Source organism: Neomonachus schauinslandi, chromosome 9 (genome assembly GCF_002201575.2).
Source record: "Neomonachus schauinslandi chromosome 9, ASM220157v2, whole genome shotgun sequence".
Classification (NCBI taxonomy): Eukaryota; Metazoa; Chordata; class Mammalia; order Carnivora; family Phocidae; genus Neomonachus; species Neomonachus schauinslandi.
Window position 1 is genome coordinate 40601278 of NC_058411.1, and position 19541 is coordinate 40620818.

General features: G+C 34.3%; 1 protein-coding gene across 1 annotated transcript in view; it reads right to left on the bottom strand.

Annotated features, from left to right (window-relative positions):
- The window catches only part of KIAA0586 (KIAA0586 ortholog), a 107755-nt gene that overhangs the window by 61537 nt on the left and 26677 nt on the right, over positions 1–19541 (bottom strand). Inside the window, exons 14-21 of the mRNA XM_021701334.2 lie at positions 18076–18303; positions 16954–17128; positions 11846–12043; positions 9980–10167; positions 7707–7814; positions 6066–6146; positions 4011–4204; positions 1938–2056 (exon numbers count right to left, since the gene is read on the bottom strand). Of these exons, the coding sequence (XP_021557009.2) occupies positions 1938–2056; positions 4011–4204; positions 6066–6146; positions 7707–7814; positions 9980–10167; positions 11846–12043; positions 16954–17128; positions 18076–18303 (1291 nt within the window). The remainder of the gene's footprint in view (positions 1–1937; positions 2057–4010; positions 4205–6065; positions 6147–7706; positions 7815–9979; positions 10168–11845; positions 12044–16953; positions 17129–18075; positions 18304–19541) is intronic.

The window sequence follows — 19541 nt, forward strand, 5'->3', positions numbered from 1 at the left end:
AAAACACAAACTATAAAAGGAAAATTGATAAATTAAAATTTATGAAAATTAATCTTTTGGTTTTCTTTTTCTTTTTTTTTTTAAAGATTTTATTTCTTTATTTATTTGAGAGAGAGCAAGAGTGAGAGAGCACAAGCAGGGGGAGCCGCAGAGAGAGCAGCAGAGGGAGAAGGAGAAGCAGACTTCCCACTGAGCAGGGAGTCTGACGCCGGGCTTGATCCCAGGACCCCGGGATCATAACCAGAGCCAAAGCAGAAACTTAACTGACTGAGCCACCCAGGTGCCCCACCCTTCTGGTTTTCAAAAGATAATGCTGAGAAAATAAAAAGGCAAGACACAAACTAGGAGAACCTATTTGCAAAATATATCCAATAAAGGACTTGTATCCAGAATAAATAAAGAACTTTTACAACTCAGTAATAGGAAGACACAAACCTCAATTTAAAAATGGGCAAAAGATTTAAAAGGACATTTCACCAAAGTAAGTGTACAGGTGGCAAATAAGCACATGAAAAAAATATACATTAGTCATTAGGGAAATGCAAATAATGAGATATCTCTACACGCTTACAGAATGTCTATAATTAAAAACACAGACAACGCCAAGTGCTGGTGAGGATGTAGAGCAACTGGAGTTCTCATGCACTGCTGGCTGGGAATGCAAAATAGAACAGCCTCAAAATATTTAGCAGTTTCTTATAAAGTTAAACACCTATTTACCATATGACCAAGAGAACTTAAAAGATGTGTCTAAAAGATTTGCTTAGAAATATCCATATCATAGCTTTATTTACAATAGCCCCAAATGAAAAGACTACAAATTTCCATCAACTGGCAACTGTGTTAACAAATTATGATAGATCCATACAATGTAATATTACTACATGCATAAAACATGATTGTCAAAGCCATATGCTAAATAAAGGCAGACACAAAAGGCTACATATTATACAACTACATATATATAAAATTCTAGTAAAGGCAAAAATACAGTAATAGAAAGCAGATCAGTGGCTGTTAGTGCCCAGAAGGCATGGGACTACAAAGTGGCATGAACGAACTTGTTGGAACAATGGAATTGTTTTTCTCTATCATGATTGTGTGGCTAATACATAGTTGTGTTTATTTATCAAAACTCACCAAACTGTACTTAGAATTGGTGAATATTATGGCAAGTAAACTATACCTCAAAGAAGCTGATGGAAAAGGAGAAGGGAGAAGAGGGAAGAGGAGGAGGAGGAAAAGGAAGAAAGAAGGAAAGAAGACAGAAGAGGAACAGGAGGAAAGATGAAAAGAATGATTCAGGTTCCATAAAGAGGCTCAATCGTCCATTCAGTGAATACCTAAAGTCTCATTAGGTGGCAAAGGCTAGGCACTAAAGGAGAAACATCTGTAATCCCGAGTAATTTATAGTCTAGTGAAACAGATACGTAAACCAATCGTAATCCAATCTGATAGTTCCCATACCAAATATATATACAAAGTGCTATGGGAAGTAAGAGAGAGATTTGGGGTGGAAGGGATGGAGGGATAGAATAATCTGAATGCTGCAGTATGAAATACGGAGGTGAGAGAAAACTTACCTCCACCATAGAGAAAACAGGGAAATGATATTGGAAGTAAGAGCCTATCTTCTAAACTTACTTCTAAAATACATAAATCCATGACTTGAAGGTTTTACCTTTTTTTTTAAAGATTTATTTATTTATTAGAGAGAGAAAGAGCCCATGTGTGCAGGGAGGGGCAGAGGGAAAGAGAGAATCTCAAACAGACTCCCCACTGAGTGAAAAGCCCAACGTGGGGCTCTATCCACAACTCATGAGATCATGACCTGAGCCAAAATCAAGAGTCAGATGCTCAACCAATTAAGCCACCCAGGTGCCCCAAGGTTTTATCTTTCAATACCAAAAAAAAGTAAAAGATTCCATTTCACTTACCGATGTCAGAAGTCAATGGTTCACTTGTCTCACTGACTGAAGTACTGACATTAGGTATGGCCTGTTGTTGGATGGGAAAGAGCCCAGAGATAATTCTTGACATTATTTCTTGTTCTACCCTGGAATAAAAGTTGAGGATTCCTAAATTTGACTGAATGTATAAAGTGTTAGAAATAACACCCTTAAAAATAAACTTTACCCACTGTTGAATCTCAGATCTGTACCTCTGAAACAAATAATGCAATATATGTTAAGAAAAAAAAAAAGAAAGAAAAAGAAGAAGAAGGTAGCAGGAGGGGAAGAATGAAGCGGGGGAAATTGGAGGGGTAGACGAACCATGAGAGACGATGGACTCTGAAAAACAAACTGAGGGTTCTAGAGGGGAGGGGGGTGGGAGGATGGGTTAGCCTGGTGATGGGTATTGAGGAGGGCACATTCTGCATGGAGCACTGGGTGTTATGCACAAACAATGAATCATGGAACACTTCATCTAAAACTAATGATGTAATGTATGGGGATTAACATAAGAATAAAAAAAAATAATAAAAAAAAATAAACTTTACCCATGGACACAAACATTTACATGTGAAAGTAGTAATTCTGAAAGTTGAATATGGAAAGAAAAAATAAGTATCTCCCAGTGAAATAAACCACATGAAACAGAATCTCCATGTGGGAGACAGATTTAAAGTTCACTTAATAAACTTGCAGATTAGTCTAATGAAAAGTTTAACAGACCTCTTAAATTCATAATAAGGCTTAGGTCAAGGATTATCTGATATATCATGGACCGAAAAGGTTGGTTCCCTACTCTGAAAACACCTATACAATATAGCACACAAGATCAGAGTCAGAAAAGAAGTCCAGCTGCCCTCTCTTCAAAGAAACAAATATATAGACTGCAATACGGGTAGGTTTCCTCTTAAAAAGGTAAGACAATTGATTTCCGAGGTCATTTTTCGGAAATGAAAGAGGAAGGAGAGGAGGAAGGAAAAGGGGAACACAATAGGAGACCACTTCTGTACATTTCTTTAGAGCACCTAAGAGGCTGATGAAAAATTATTATTATACATGTAATAGATATTCATTGTAGAGAAATTAGAAAATATATAAGTTAAAAAAATAGATGAGGCTCACACATAATCCCAGACTCGTGGATAAACACAGCTAACAATTTGGTATATGTTTTTCAAATTTTTCCCTATGCACATTTATTTTTGTTTTGTTGTTGTTGTTGTGTTTGTTTTGTTTTTTTTTTTTGAGAGAGAGAGTGCACATGCAAGTGGGGGTGGGGTCGGGAAGGGGCAGAGGGAGATGGGGAGAGAGAATCTTAAGCAGACTTCACGCCCAGCACAGAGCCCAATGTGGGGCTCAATCTCACGACCCTGAGATCATGACCTGAGCTGAAATCCAGAGTCGGACGCTTAACCAACTGAGCCACCCAGGCGCCCCTGGCACATTTATTTTTGAGTAAGGTCTTGTAATTAATAATATCTTTCAACAGCATTAAATACTCTTTATTAATATTGTTCAACATCATTTAATATTCTTCTAAGTTTAATCTTGATAACTATTACTATTCAGTTTAGTTTATTCCATAACTTCCTTAAAATTTCTCACAGGTAAAAACAGGGATAAAAACAGAGTTCATAAGTTTATAGAAGTAACAAGCAGAACAATGCCTTGTTTATGGTAAGCACTATATGTACTAAGTAGTCTGTGGCTGAGTAGCAGAACCATAATTATTTCCTTAGGAATTTCTGGACGTGAATCACTGGACTAAAGAATACGTACATTAAAAAAAAAGAATATGTACATTTTTAAGGCTTTTGTTACTTAACAACAGCCTCTTTTGCCATAAAAGACAGCCTAAATACAAATATTCAAGAAAAGAAACAATACCTTCAACAACTAGTTAAACCTCACATCATATCAAATAGTTCCCAGTGACTGTAGCAAAGGACAAGTTTAATAAACAAAAGGAGACAAGGAAGATTTTCAACTAAAACTTAAATCTTTCTATTTAAATCTGCTACTACGATTCTGTTCACACCAACACCACTGTAAACTCACCACTGAATTAAGCTATTTTCCAATGTTTCTTTTCTCTGAATTACTTTATCTAGAACATCAGTAGTAGGCTGAAAAGTAGAAGCAACTGGCGGGAATGGAGGACCATTATATTTTGTAGAAACAACTTTAACACTTCTGTTAAACTCCAGAACTGGTTCAGAGTATTCTGGAATTTCATCACGTTTTTCCTCTTCCTGGTAACAATAAAAACAAAACTATTATATTCATGTATCTGTTTAACATTTACTGAGTGACCAGTGTAGGCAGGGAACTTAGGTCGGTAAATTAACCCAACGCTTCTACATTATCGATAGCATTTCTTATTAGGTGGCATCATGTTATTTACAATACACACATTTGTCATACAAATTGCCTTGAAGAAACCTGAATTATACAATTATTCTGTCTTTTTAAAATCCAGTGTTCATTTAAAGCAGTCATAAAACAAACTAGATAACTTGGTTTTTCCTGCATAAAAATTAACATTTCCCTCTAGAAATTTATTACCTTAATTTATTATCATCATAAAACCGATGCTTCCAAATATCACTGCTTCCTCTTTCTGAACCTATAATTTACATTTACATATGCAGTTAGGTTATCCTATACATAGTTTGCACCATCATATCATGATCAAAGGAGTAATTTCTGAAATTTTTTTAACTTTTCATTATGAAAATATCACACATGTTTAAAAGTAAACAAAATAGCCCTCATATACTATATTGGTTACATATAAATTATGCATATCCCATCTACCTGTTCCCCACCTTTAACAATTACCAACCCATGGCTAACTTGTGTCATCTATAATCCCCCCATCCACTTTACCCTTCACATATAATTTTGAAACAAATCACAGATATCATTTTACCTGTAAATGATTTAACATGTATCTCAAAAAAATTGGAGTCTTTAAAAATTATAACTCGATTAATATCCTCCCATCAAAAAATGAACTCCACAACTAATAAGTGGCAGAGCCAGGGTCGGAACACTTGGCTTTGGCTTCAAATCATTTGCTATTTCTAGAACTATTTCTTTCACTTGTACATTGAAAAAAAAATTAGCTGTCAAATGTCTTTGCTAGACATTAGAAATATAAAGATAACTAAGATTCTTGCCTTTGAAACATTCATGTAGAATTCACATGAGAAGACAAACCAGTAAACAAAAACCTTTAATATACTGCATATCTCCTAATATTCTAAAATAGGGTTTGATTTTATGATGAACAAAACTGGTCTTAGTTCTGAAAAAATACGAACAAATGTCTTGAAATGGTACTGACATTTTATTATTCAAGTAGTTTCTGTGTTCTATGATCTTTTCTCCCATCCTTTATATTTTATTTCCTCTTATTTTCCCCCTTCTTCTATTTTACCATTTCTATGATTTTTATAGCTCTTCCTGCTATATGGGCTCTTCTCTTGGATTTTAGACCCCTCACAACTTTTTCCCTCAATATGAGCTAACTGGTGATCTTGCCAATAATCCAGAAATCAGACAGACCAATGTAACAGAATAAAGAAAGAATAGATTGGAGGGAGGGAAGCCAAAGGAAATGGAAAGAAGGAAGAAAACAGGAAGCAGGAAAGATGAGATGTAGATGGGAACCGTCTGATAATCATTAAGTTTCACTGAGGCAGCTAGAGGATATAGATGAAGAGAACACTGTACTATAGAATACTAACTTTATAATTTTAAAATAAAAATGTATTAGCTCAAAAGTGAAGGGAAGTTTCTCAAAGCACTGTAACATAATATTGATGGTCAAAACATACTCAACTATCAGGAACAAGGCAAGGATGTTTCCTCCTGTCATTCCTTTTCAACACTGTACTAAAAGTCCTTGCTAATGCAAGCAGACAATAAAAGGAAATAAAAGGTGTTGGGAAGGAAGAAATAAAATTGTCCTTGTTTGCAGAGGACCTGATTGTCTATATAGAAAAATCTGAAGAATTGACAAAAAAAACCCTCCTGGAAATAATATTGATTATAACAAGTTCGCCAACAATATAAAATTAATTTCTCACGGTTTCTAAGCTTTGTTACCTGTATGATATCAATTACTTCATCAAAGCTCGTTCCCGGAAACTCCACCTCTTCTTCATCTACCTTCATAAGTTCTGGGGTCTAAGAAAGCATTTTCAAAAAGATTTTGTTATACTTAATATCTTTTTAATTTATATATAATTTATCATATTTCCACCCATAACATAAGCTTGTAATTACATGGCCCTATTTTTTTAATAATCCTGTTTAGAATTGATTTCATTAAATAAATGAAATCCAAGATAGTACCGAAGCCATCAGGTTTCATTTCAATAGTTATCAAAAATTAAATATAAGTTTTTGTCAATGACTCCATCAACAATGCAACTGAAGTCAATTGATCAGGTTGACAGGATTATGATTTCTCTCGTATAGTTAAAACAGTGTTTATATGTTAAATATGTAAGTATACTTATATACAAACTCACAAAAAGACAGATACAGAATCAAATAAATTAGAAAGTTATTATACTAATTTAGCCTCTAGGCCTCACTTGAGTCCCCAAAATCACATTAGCCCCTTCCTGAGAGAATGATAAATAGTTCAAAAAATTATTTGTAACCATATTTTTTTTTAAAAGATTTTATTTATTTATTTGACAGAAAGAGACATAGCGAGAGAGGAAACACAAGCAGGGGGAGTGGGAGAGGCAGAAGCAGGCTTCCCACTGAGCAGGGAGCCTGATGCAGGGCTCGATCCTAGGACCCTGGGATCATGACCTGAGCCAAAGGCAGACGCTTAATGACTGAGCCACCCAGGCGCCCCTGTAGCCATATGTTTTAATAAACTTCTGATGAAAAAAATTTACTGATGAGAAAATTAAATTAGGCACAATTGCCATTTAGGTCAGTTCTATTTTATTTTATTTTTTTAAAGATTTTATTTATTTGAGAGAGAGCAGACGTGCAAGCAGGGGGAGGGGCAGAGAGAGAGAGGGAGAAGCAGACTCCCCGCTGAGCAGGGAGCCCAATGCGGGGCTTGATCCCAGGACCTGGAGATCATGACCTGAGCCGAAGGCAGACACTTAACCGACTGAGTCACCCAGGTGCCCCTATTTTACTATTTCTGATCATGAAAAATTGTTGGTGTTTTCCCTCTCCTTAAAACTGTATCCTTGAGGACCACATTTTCTTACAACAGATGAAAGCTGGGGAAAGTTATAGTGTTATTTCAGTACAGTGTTATTTCAGTGTGTTTTAAAGTTAGAGCTTCATTATTCAATAGCAAATAAATACTAGGGAGAAATGCCTATTTTTGCATCATATCAATACTATATTGACAAAGTAACATCCCAAAACATGAACTCCAAACATCACTATGAAATTCATATTCAGGAAAACTATAATGTGATTCCTGTTTAAATCAAGTTTCTTCTCCAAAGAGATAGAAATTCTCTCTTCACATATGAGACAACTTAAATTACCAAAAAGCTACACTGAGAATTATCACTTTCACAATGTTTATAAATGTAAGGATCTTAAACTTTCTTTTTCAAGTTCATCAGCAATACTAGATTCATTCTGAGTCTTTTCCTCAAAACCTAAATTATTATAATAGATTATATAATGGAAGACTTCGCCTGGAATATTAAACTCCGTAGTCAGACATTACTCAAAACTATCTGATAAATTTCTGAATACCTGTGTCAAGGTTTTCAGAGGAGGACATGCTTCTTTGGGACTAGGCACAGATAGATCGACATCAGCACTACCATTCGAAATGCTATCAATATCCACATTGGGTAATACCTAAAACAAAACACAACATCCAGCTTTCTGTTCATCATTTTGACTGAAATATTTGTCAGTCTATACATCAATAACATATATTTAACTTTTTATTGAGAAGTCAAGGGATAACAATTTTTTAAGTTATGAAAGCATATTTTACAAAATTTAGAAAATAAAGGGGAACACATAAAATCCTACTATCTTAAGATAACTTTATTTTCAATCTTCCCTTTCCTTTTTACTATTTATTTCTGATTTCTCATTTTAACTAGGTTACAAGCACCTTTCATGCTCCCACAGAAACTTAATAATTATATTTTAAATAACTATATAATATTTCAACAATACATATGCCATAATTATTTAACCATTTTCCTGTTGGCAAACAATTATGATATTCCTAATATTTCCACTATTATACCTATCACCACAAAAAACTTCTTCATATATATAGGGTTTTCTCCTCCCTAAACTTTGAATTATTTATCATGCTAGATAACCAGATACTAGATTAACTTCCTGAATCACAGAGCATGAATATTTAAAATTCTTGATAATTAATGCCAAAATGTAGTCCAAATGAGTTCTATTTATGTCATCAAAAACATAATTGTCTCAGCAATAAGTTTTTAAATGGAGGCATATTATTGTTATTTTAATTTGGATTATCTTAGTAACTAGAAAGATTTAAATTATTCATTTTCTTGCTCATAAACTGTATTTCCTCTTCTGTAGGGTCCTACTCAGGTTCTTTGAATATTCCTGGATTTGCATCTGCTTTCTTATTAATTTATGGAAGTTTTCAGATTTAAAAATTAACCTTCTAGCATCTTCCTTTCATATGTTCTAATTGTATGTTTTCCTTTTTATATAGGAATTTTTTATATTACCTTCAGTTTTAGATTTTACAGATTCAAATCTATTCTTTTATCATATGTAGGTTTTCTTCTCTCATATCCAGACTTAGCTTCAGCTTTGATAAAGATTCCATGCAATTATCTTCTAATTCTGCTGTTTTTACATTTTACAGTTATACTTTTGCCTGTTGCCTATTTAGAACTCATGTGTCAGGGCGCCTGGGTGGCTCAGTTGTTAAGCATCTGCCTTCGGCTCAGGTCATGATCCCGGGGTCCTGGGATCGAGCCCCACATCGGGCTCCCTGCTTGGTGGGAAGCCTGCTTCTCTCTCCTCCACTCCCCCTGCTTGTGTTCCCTCTCTCGCTGTCTCTCTCTCTGTCAAATAAATAAATAAAATCTTAAAAAAAAAAAAGAACTCATGTGTCATACAGTGGGAGGTTAGAGTCTAAAACTGATCTATTCTCCACATTATTAACCAATTACAACATATTATTTCACTGACAAGACTCCTATTTACTACTAATACGTGAAGTAACTACCACATACTACATTCTTTTTTTTTTTTTTTTTAAGAGAGAGCAAGAGAGTGCTGAGAGAGAGTACTCGAGTCGGTGGGGGGGGGGGCAGAGGGAGAGAGAGAATCTTAAGCAGACTCCATGCACATCTCGAAGCCCAATGTGGGGCTCAGTCTCACAATGCTGAGATCATGACATGAGCTGAAATCAAGAGTTGGATGCTTAACCAATCGAGCCACCCAGGTGTCCCATATTACATTTTTTTTTTAAATAACCAAGGCTATTTCTGAAATACTTCATTGTACAGGTCCAATACTAAAAAACCCTTTGTTCTTTCAAACATCAAAATGATCCTTAAGTTAAAGTTAAAGAAAAAAAACAAAAAATTAAACACATGGTTTGTGTGGGTGGGGGGGGTTAAATTACAATTTGACTTAAATTATATATTAACTTAGGAAGAATTGACAATTTGAATATTTAATCTTCACATATAAGTTCTCTTTCCATTCATTCAAATCTTATATATATTTAAAGTCACACTCATTCTTTTAAAATTAATTATAATAAACTGTTCAATTGTTCCCTTTGGAATATCATCATGTCACCTGGATATGAGCCACTGGCTTAGAAAAAGTAGCTTAAATCATACAGAACAAGGATAGAGATATCACGTTAATATCACAGTTTTAAAGAACAAAAGACCCATGATGAAAGCAAAGTTTTTATGAAGCAATGCAATAAATTTTAAGTGCTAAAGTTTAACCAAAGATTTTTTTTCCTTAAAATTTTCTATTCATGCACCTTGACATACCTGTACAGTAAGCTGAGGAGGATCCTTTTTTTCCGACTTCATTTCTATAATTGCGATGTTAGGTTTCTTTATTCCAATTTCCGTTTTTCGAGATGATGGAGGAATAGAAGTAGTCACTGTTACAGGGTGTGGCTTGTTTACAATTACTGAAGGGGGTGGCATGGAATCACTATTACTTTGGGTTTGTCCTAAAAAGTTTGGGGAAGAGACGAGTCAACTATTTCAGAAATAAAGGGAAAAATCAAATACACAACCCAGATCTTTATGGCTGAATTCTCTCTCACCTGAAAAGGAAGTGCCATCCGCAATCACCTTTCCTTCTATTATCACCGCTGTCAACATACTTACCACATCATCCTTTCAGAAGCAATTCACACTTATCAGGCACTCTCGTGTGCCAGACACTTCACATACACTATCTAATTTAACCCTCAAAATAAGCCTATGAGGTATTAATGTTATCCACATTTCACAGTTGAGAAAACACGTTTAGAAACAACGTGATCTGCCAAAGGTCATAACAGTAAGTGGCAAAGCCAAGATTAAAGTGTAGTGTGTTATACTGTGTTATTTTTATTCTTAAATCTTTATAGAGCAACAATGGACAGAAATAAAACCAACAACAAAATACTAGTGTCTGGCTACCACTAAATAGCATGTACTCCCACTATTTGGTAATTATCATAGCTATCAGAAACTTAGCTTTCACTTCACAAGTTCCATTTATTTCCTATATTTCAAAATAAAGAGGAACAGAACAGTGCACTCATTAAAAGCGCAGACTCTAAAGCCAGACTGACTGGGTTTGAATCCCAGCTCCACTTGAGTTATGTGGCCTTTGACAAGTTACTATACTCCTCTGTGCCTTGGTTTCTTCATCTATAAAACTGGTTCATTACCATGTGTTTTACAGGGTAGATTAAATAAATTCATATATGTAAAGTGCTTAAATCTGTACCTGGCACACAGCAGGGACTTCGTAAGTATTAGCTACTACACTAACAGGAGGCATGTTTGAACAGACACAGCTACCAAGTTGACATGCCATTAACCCATAATATCAAAAATGAAAAATTATGTCTTCTGTTGGAAAATATTCATATTTAAATCATTCATCAAATTTAAGAAAGAATAGCGAAGACACTAACAGAAAAAAAATAGCTAACTAGATTTGAAGAGGTAGTGTAGAAGCAAAAACGATTTGTTAAATTTTTACAATAATGAGTATGAGAGACCTCAAGTAAGTAAATAACCAACTACTGTTTTAGAATACACAACCACACAATTTTTACTTACCACGTCAAAAGTACATAAAATTACTTCAAAGTACTTTGCCGGGACGCCTGGGTGGCTCAGATGGTTAAGCATCTGCCCTCAGCTCAGGTCATGATCCCAGGGTCCTGGGATCAAGCCCCACATCGGGCTCTGTGCTCAGCGGGGAGCCTGCTTCTCCCTCTCCCTCTGCCTGCCTGTCTGCCTACTTGTGATCTCTCTCTGTCAAATAAATAAATAAAAATCTTAAAAAAAAAAAGTACTTTGCCTAAGACATGACGTTAAACCACTCAAGTTTTTTTAATTCTTTAATTATTATGAAATCTATAACATATCTAAACTTTTTTTTTACTTTGTTTCATCTACAGCAATGTATTATAAAATGCCAAAGGAATGTTTCCTGTGACTGAAACTATAGTGGGAAGCTATTATTTCAGAGACAGCGATTACACGGAGGAAGACACATTCAGAGGCCCTATCCACAGATATAACAACAGAGAGGAAAACATAGGAGACTATTACGTCCTTTATCAGCAGTTCCGCCACTGCTGGTAAGAATTTAAAATTCACGCTGTGTATTTTGTTGGGACTTACCTAAAAGAATGGCCATAGGAATTAGATGACCTTCCAGTGTACCTGAAACAGTAGGCATTTCTCTGCTTGGGCTGAACAAGTACTGCTGATCACCAGAAGGAAGCACAGCAGTCACGGGATGTTGTGGTTTGGAATCCATTTTCACAGGTTTTGTTGCATAAAAGTCAGTTTGTGTTCTTATTGACTTAACTTTAGTGCCTGTAATAATTATCAGTGGCAGAGATTTTAAAATAGTTTGAACATCTATCCAGCTAGAAATACAGGAACTCTTCCTCACAGAAAGATCTCATTCTATAAGGTTAAAAGGCCCCAAAATAGAAGTAACCCATAAACCATGGGTTGGCAAAAACTTTCTCTTAAAAGGTCAGATAGTAAACATATTAGTTTCATGGGCCATGTGGTCTCAGCTACAACATCTCAATTCCACCACTAAAACATGAAAGCGGTCATGCTACAGTCACAAATGAATGAGTGCAGCTAGGTTCCAATATTACTTAAAAAGAACAGGCAGCTGACTTGTAGGCCATGGTTTCTGAGCCCCTGAATAGGTGTAACAACTTGCACAACTACTATGACAAGATAGATTCAATGATTTAATGATTAGGGAAAAAATATTGAATAAAAGATTCAGAAGAATATTCAGACTGTACTATTTATTTAACTCATTACATTTTTTCCCTATGGGTACAAAAAAGTTAATGATCATATTTGGAATTGGGTTTTTTTTTCATTCTCTCATTACACCTTTACTCATGACATAATTCTGAATAACCAGCCTTTATCCTTTGAAATTATGTACACATAGTCAAATTCTATACCTATTAAAACCTTACAGGAGTTAATATCATTATATTTTTTCTATTCCTATGAATTAAATCCATATAGACATTAAATCCTGAATTCTTTTTTTTAAGTTTATTTTTTTTAGTAATCTCTACACTTAATGTGGGGCTCAAACTCACGACCCTGAGATCAAGAGTCACATGCTCTTCCAACTGAGCCAGGCAGGTACCCCTGAATCCTGAATTCTTAAAAACTTAGAAATTTGTCTGGGGGCGCCTGGGTGGCTCAGTTGGTTAAGCGACTGCCTTCGGCTCAGGTCATGATCCTGGAGTCCCTGGATCGAGTCCCGCATCGGGCTCCCTGCTCGGCAGGGAGTCTGCTTCTCCCTCTGACCCTCCCCCTTCTCATGTGCTCTCTCTCATTCTCTCTCTCTCAAATAAATAAATAAAATCTTTAAAAAAAAAAAAAAAGAAATTTGTCTGATCTCTATGGAATCTGAGGAAAGTGAAGAAAAGTAAAAGCATAAAGGAAAAGAAACTATTTTCTAAATAAATTCCTGACATTACTACATTTTTACTTTTAATATGGGAGTAATTTCATGAATCTAGACTTTTAAATATAGCTTCATGATCCCAGGAAGAAACATTTTAGTATCTTGTCTATATTTTCTCATTCTGTTGTCTTGCATTCATTCATTCACTTAAATGAGTTTTTTTTCTTGAATGTTCATTTAAAATACATGTTTTCAGGATTTCATAGGCATTGCTCCAGACACAGGAAATACAGTACCGAATAAACCAACTGTACTCATAGAGTTTACCTAGTAAGGAAAACAATCAGTAAACAAAAATATAACATCAGACCTTTTTCCAAAGAAAGCATACAGTTGTCCAATAGACACATGAAAAGATGCTAATATCACTCATCATCAGGGAAATGCACATCAAAGCTACAATGAGATTATTACCTTACACCTGTTAGAATGGCTAAAATAAAAAACACAAGACATGTATCATATGATCTCACTGATATGAGGAATTCTTAATCTCATGAAACAAACAGGGTTGCTGAAGTGGTGGGGCGTGGGAGGGATGGGGTGGCTGGGTGATAGACATTGGGGAGGGTACGTGCTATGGTGAGCGTTGTGAATTGTGTAAGACTGATGAATCACAGACCTGTACCTCTGAAACAAATAATATATTATATGTTAAAAAAAAAAAAAAAGAAGATAGTAGGAAGGGAAAAATGAAGAGGGGAAATCGGATGGGGAGACAAACCATGAGCGACTATGGACTCTGAGAAACAAACTGAGGGTTCTGGGTGGGGGGAGGGCGATGGGTTAGCCTGGTGATGGGTATTAAAGAGGGCACGTATTGAATGGAGCACTGGGTGTTATACACAAACAATGAATCATGGAACACTACAACAAAAACTAATGATGTAATGTATGGTGATTAACATAACATAATAAAATAAAATTTAAAAAAACACAAGAAATAAGTGAATGTGGAAAAAAAGGAACCCTCATGCACTGGTAGTGGGAATGTAAATTGATATAGCCACTGTGGAAAACAGTATGAACTTTCCTCAAAAAATTAAAAATAGAAATACCATATGATCCAATAATTCCACTATTGCATATTTACCAAAGAAAATGAAAACACTAATTTGAAAAGATATATGTACCCTTATGTTTATTGTAGCATTACTTACAATAGCCAAGATATGGAGCAACTTAAATGTCCATTGACAGACAAGTGGATAAAGATACAGTGTATATATATACAGTGGAATATTATGCAGCCATAAAAAAGGAGATTGTGCTATTTGAGAAAACACGGATAGACCTAGAGGGTATTGTTCTAAGTGAAATTACTGACTGAGAAAAACAAATACCATATGATTCCACTTACTGGAACCTAAAAACAAACAAAAAGCAGAATCAAGTCAGAGAAAGACAACCATATGATTTCATATGTGGAATTTATTTTTTCTATGTGGAATTTAAGAATCAAAACAGAAGAACATAAGGGAAGGGAAGGAAAAATAAAATAGATGAAAACAGAGAGAAAGACAAACCATAAGAGACTCTTAACTCTAGGAAACACAACTAGAGGTTGCTGGATGGGAGGTGGGTGGGGGTTTGGGGAAACTAGGTGATGGGCGTTAAGGAGGGCATTTGATGTAATGAGCACTGGGTATTATATAAGACTGATGAATCACTGACCTCTACCTCTGAAACTAATAATACAGTACATGTTAACTAAACTGATTTAAAAAGAAAAAAAAAAAAAAAACAAGTAAACACAGAAGAAAATACCAGAAATTTACCAGATTTGGTAGTGAGATTACAGAGGATATATTTTCTTATAAAGCTTTTTTCTGTATTTTCTATATTTTTAAAATTTAAAATAATAAAATACAAAATTATTAACCTCCAGTTACAAGAGAAAATGTCTATAGCAAGGATAGAAAATTATTCTATTGAGGCCTCAATCTCACAGAAAAATTTTTATTTTTGCTTTGAATGCTTAATAAACACTAGTTTTCTTTGTTAAAAAAAAAAAAAACAGAATCAGACCTATAAATACAAAGAATTAACTGATAGTTGCCAGAGGGGAGGTGGGTAGGGGGTTGGACAAAATGGGTGAAGGGGAGTGGGAGTTCCAGTCTTCTAGTAATGGAACGAATAACTTATGGGAATAAAAGGCAGAGCATAAGGAATACAGTCAATGTAATAACAATATAACAGGACAGATGGTAGCTACACTTGTGGTATACTAAGTATAATGTATAACCTTGTCAAATTACTAAGTTGTACACCTGAAACTAATGTAACGTTGTGTGTCAACTATACTCAAATTAAAAAAAAAAAAGCATATAAAAAATAAATGTTAAAAAACATATATATAACATCAGATTGTGAAAAGTGCTATTAAGAAAAATAAGGCAGGGGAAAAGGATAAGAGAGATGTAGGAGATCATTTTTTGGATAGGATGGTCAGGGTAGACCTCTGTGAGGAGCTAATATCTAAGAACAGCGATCCAAAGAGCTGAGAGAGGAAGCCATGCAAAGGTCTGAGGGAAAAGCTCTCCAGGAAGAGAAAATAACAGGCACTAAGCCCAAGAATAAGCACGTTTCCACAGGTTCTTAGTCACTTCCACCATTAAACAAGTTACTTAAAATTATTTTTGGATTTTTAAGTATTTTAAGACCTCAAGTTATTTTTTACAAAGGCTTTCAAAAGCCCAAATATAAGTTAATAGCAAAGCACCAATAAACAAATGGAAACAGCAAATATTATCCATAAGCTATATACTTAATAACACCAGTAGGATTTCTAGATAAACTGACACCCTACATTATCACCTAACTTTTATAAATGATAGGAACAGAAAACTAAAGCAATGCCACAGCTCCACTTCCAGAAAGGATAAGAAACAAAAATGAGTTGGTGTCCACTAGTTATCACATACTGTTGAAGCTGCTAGAGTACAAGCTGAGAAATTTTAAAATGTAACCACAGTCAACAGACTCCATATTTAATGAAGAGTTACATTTATATATACTAGAGAGGAGTGCCTGGATGGCTCAGTTAGTTAAGTGTTTGACTCTTGATTTCAGCTCAGATCATGATCTCTGATCGTGGGATCAACCCCCATAGTGAGCTCCACACTCAGTGGGGGTCTGCTTGAGGATTCTCTTATCTTTCTCCCTCCCCCTCCGTCCCTCCCCACCACTTACACATGTGCACGCACGTGTGCTCTAACTAGAATAAATAAATATTTAATAAATAAATAAATATTGTACTAGTGAAATGGTAGATGTGAGCCAAAACATACAGTAATAAATGAAGTTATTTTTAGTGGTGTACAAAAGTACCAAAAAATTTTTTTCACCTTTACTACATAAGTCCTTTTGTGATAATATACAGCATATGGCTGATCTTCATTGTTTCGTAAAGAATATGATACAGCAGTGTCTTCAAGGAAATGTCCACTTTCCCTAGATTATAATTTAAATTGTTCAAGATATCATCTCAAAAATGCAAATTTTATCATGCTTTATATGAAGATACCACCTAATCCTACCTTTTCCCCCACTTATTCCTATCTTGTTCCTTGAATCTGGTCTATATTTTTTCCTCACTTATTCCCATTTTATGCCTTGAAGTAGTCTATTTCTTCCTACTCTTAGAAAGAATGCCTAAGCATTATATAATTTGAACCATATTTCTGAGTCATAAAAAGAAAAAGTTAAACTTTACATATTAAACTGATAGCATAAAAAATGAGGTTTACCACAGAAAAATGAGGTTCCTTACCTTTAACTCGTTCTATTACTTTTGGTCTCTGGGGTTTGGACTTAGGAGATGGAGAATTAAATCGGAGATACGGTCCTTTTTTAAGAGTGCTGCGATGGCCCTGATAAATTGGTTTTCCATAAATTTGTAACATAAAATCCTCGTCTTGTACCACTGTGGTTGCTTTCAAAAATCCCTAAGTACACAAAGTTATTCAACTCACCAAAGAAATAGTCATCAAACACACCTCAATTTTCTAAAGCCTTCTTTGGCCAGCTTAAGTACTATAATAAGAATTATCAGGTCACAAAAGTCCTCTATTTTAAATGGCTCTTAAATTCTATATTTAATTTTCAAACTATAGCTTTAATGATTTATGGTTTTCAAAAACATGAAAGGTAAATATAAAAATCATCCACTCAAAAAACACAAAGGTTCTTATACTACTAAGCATATTTTCAGCACCAAAAAGTAAGGTTTAGACATATTTGATATACTTATTATATTCAATCACAATAATATAACATAAATCAAGTCTTTAAATGATTTTCTGATCCCGCCTTCAATCATAATCTAAATGCTACAACAAGGTAGCATTTATTGAGGATCTACTAAGTGCTCAGCACTGAATTAGATGCTTTATTAATGTGCCCAACAATCCATGTTTGGTATTAAGAAAGTTACAGCCTAATTAAAGCAGCCAAAAACATACCCTCCACAGCATCTAGTACCAAACCTCACAATCAGTAGGCACTCTACACATTTGTTAAACTGAAAAATAAACAAAAAATATGTATATTCACATATATACATATAAAGATGAAATACAATTTTGAGTAGCACAAACTATAGAGAATCTCATTTTTGGATTAGATGATCTCTAGATACATTTGCTATAACTAAAATATTATGATTCTAAGCTTGAGATCTCAGAAGGAAGAAACTATGTATTTTGTGCACTGCTTCCCATATAATGAATTCCCAAAACACTAAATATCAATAGTTTAAAGACAGTTTACATTTATGTAGTCCTTCGTGTTTTTAAAACATTTTCATATTCACTTCATTATTTATAGCTTAAAGGAAATGAAATAATTAATTATAATGCAACCTTCATGTCACAAAACCAGAGTAGTATCTTACCTCTTTTCTCTCTTTCTGTAGGTTTGAAGCAGGCATGCTCCTCATGGGTGGATTTCTAAAACCCTCTTCTTTTTGTTTTTGAGAACATTTTCTTTGAATTACAGAATTGTTTACTGTTTTGTCTTGCATGTTAGTTTTAATATCTTTACTCATATTCTGAGTTTTCTTGGTCCTTTGATTCTTCTGATCAAATCTCTTTTGTTCGTAATCTTTTCTTGACAGTTCATCCTTAACATAACCAAAATTTAAATTACTTAAAACATATCCAAGTAGTGCTTTCACATCTAAAGTATTAGAATTTATTTTGTTATTATAAAAATATACTTTCGCAGTTTTAAATGCTTGTAAATAAATTATATCAGCTTACATATGAATAAAAACTCTCTGGAAGAATAAACAAAAACTAAAAAGATTAGTGCCTTATGGAGCAGGGGGAATGAGAAATAGTAGATGAGGTACAAGAGTAGGAGGGAAATTTTTCATTATAAATCTTACATTTTTTGATGTTTGAACCATAGGACTAGAGTAAATGTTCAAAAAGTTAAATTAAAAAAAATAAATTTCAAAAAGTAAATAACTTCACAATAAAACTCTGTAATAAATATTTATAAATTAAAATAGCTTGAAGATTTAAACAAACATACTTTGTAATGAATTCACAGTATAATAGAAGACATACATTGCCAGTTGTCTGCAGAGCCAAAATTAATCTCCAACTCTTCCATTTAATTTTTTTTTTTTTTGGTGCATCACATTGTAGATAATAAATTTCTTCATAACATTAGAGATATATATTCTTAAACAATAAAGTTTAAAAATACATTTTAGCATTTATTGCTGTGGAAACTGAACCGACACATCGTCTTGCTACCATTGTGAAGAAGCACATACACACATCTCACGGTCAGAAAAAAACACTTTGCACGCAAAGATGAAAATAACAGGGTTACTTTGTCTAGTTCTGCTCCCTCCAATATATACATTTTAAGAATTTCTTTAAACTACTGACCCTCTAATAAAAACAACTCTCCTAGATTTTTGTAACGCTAATTTCTGAAGATCCACCATGAGCTTTGGGATGTGATAAAGTGGCACTTTTTCGTGAAGCGTTCCATATTTTTGAGAGACTAGGGACTCTAACAAACTGAGGGTTCTAGAGGGGAGAGGGGTGGGGGGATGGGTTAGCCTGGTGATGGGTATTAAGGAGGGCACGTATTGCATGGAGCATAGGGTGTTATACGAAAACAATGAATCGTGGAACACTACATCAAAAACTAATGATGTACTGTATGGTGACTACCATAAAATAATAAAATTTAAAAAAAAATAAATTAAAAAAATAAAAATAACAAATGTAAAAATAAATAAATAAATAAATAAAGTGGTCCTTTTTCCATCTGGAACTGACTTCTGTAAATGTAGTAATCTTAGAAATCATGTCGGGTATTTTCCCTTTAAATAACTTT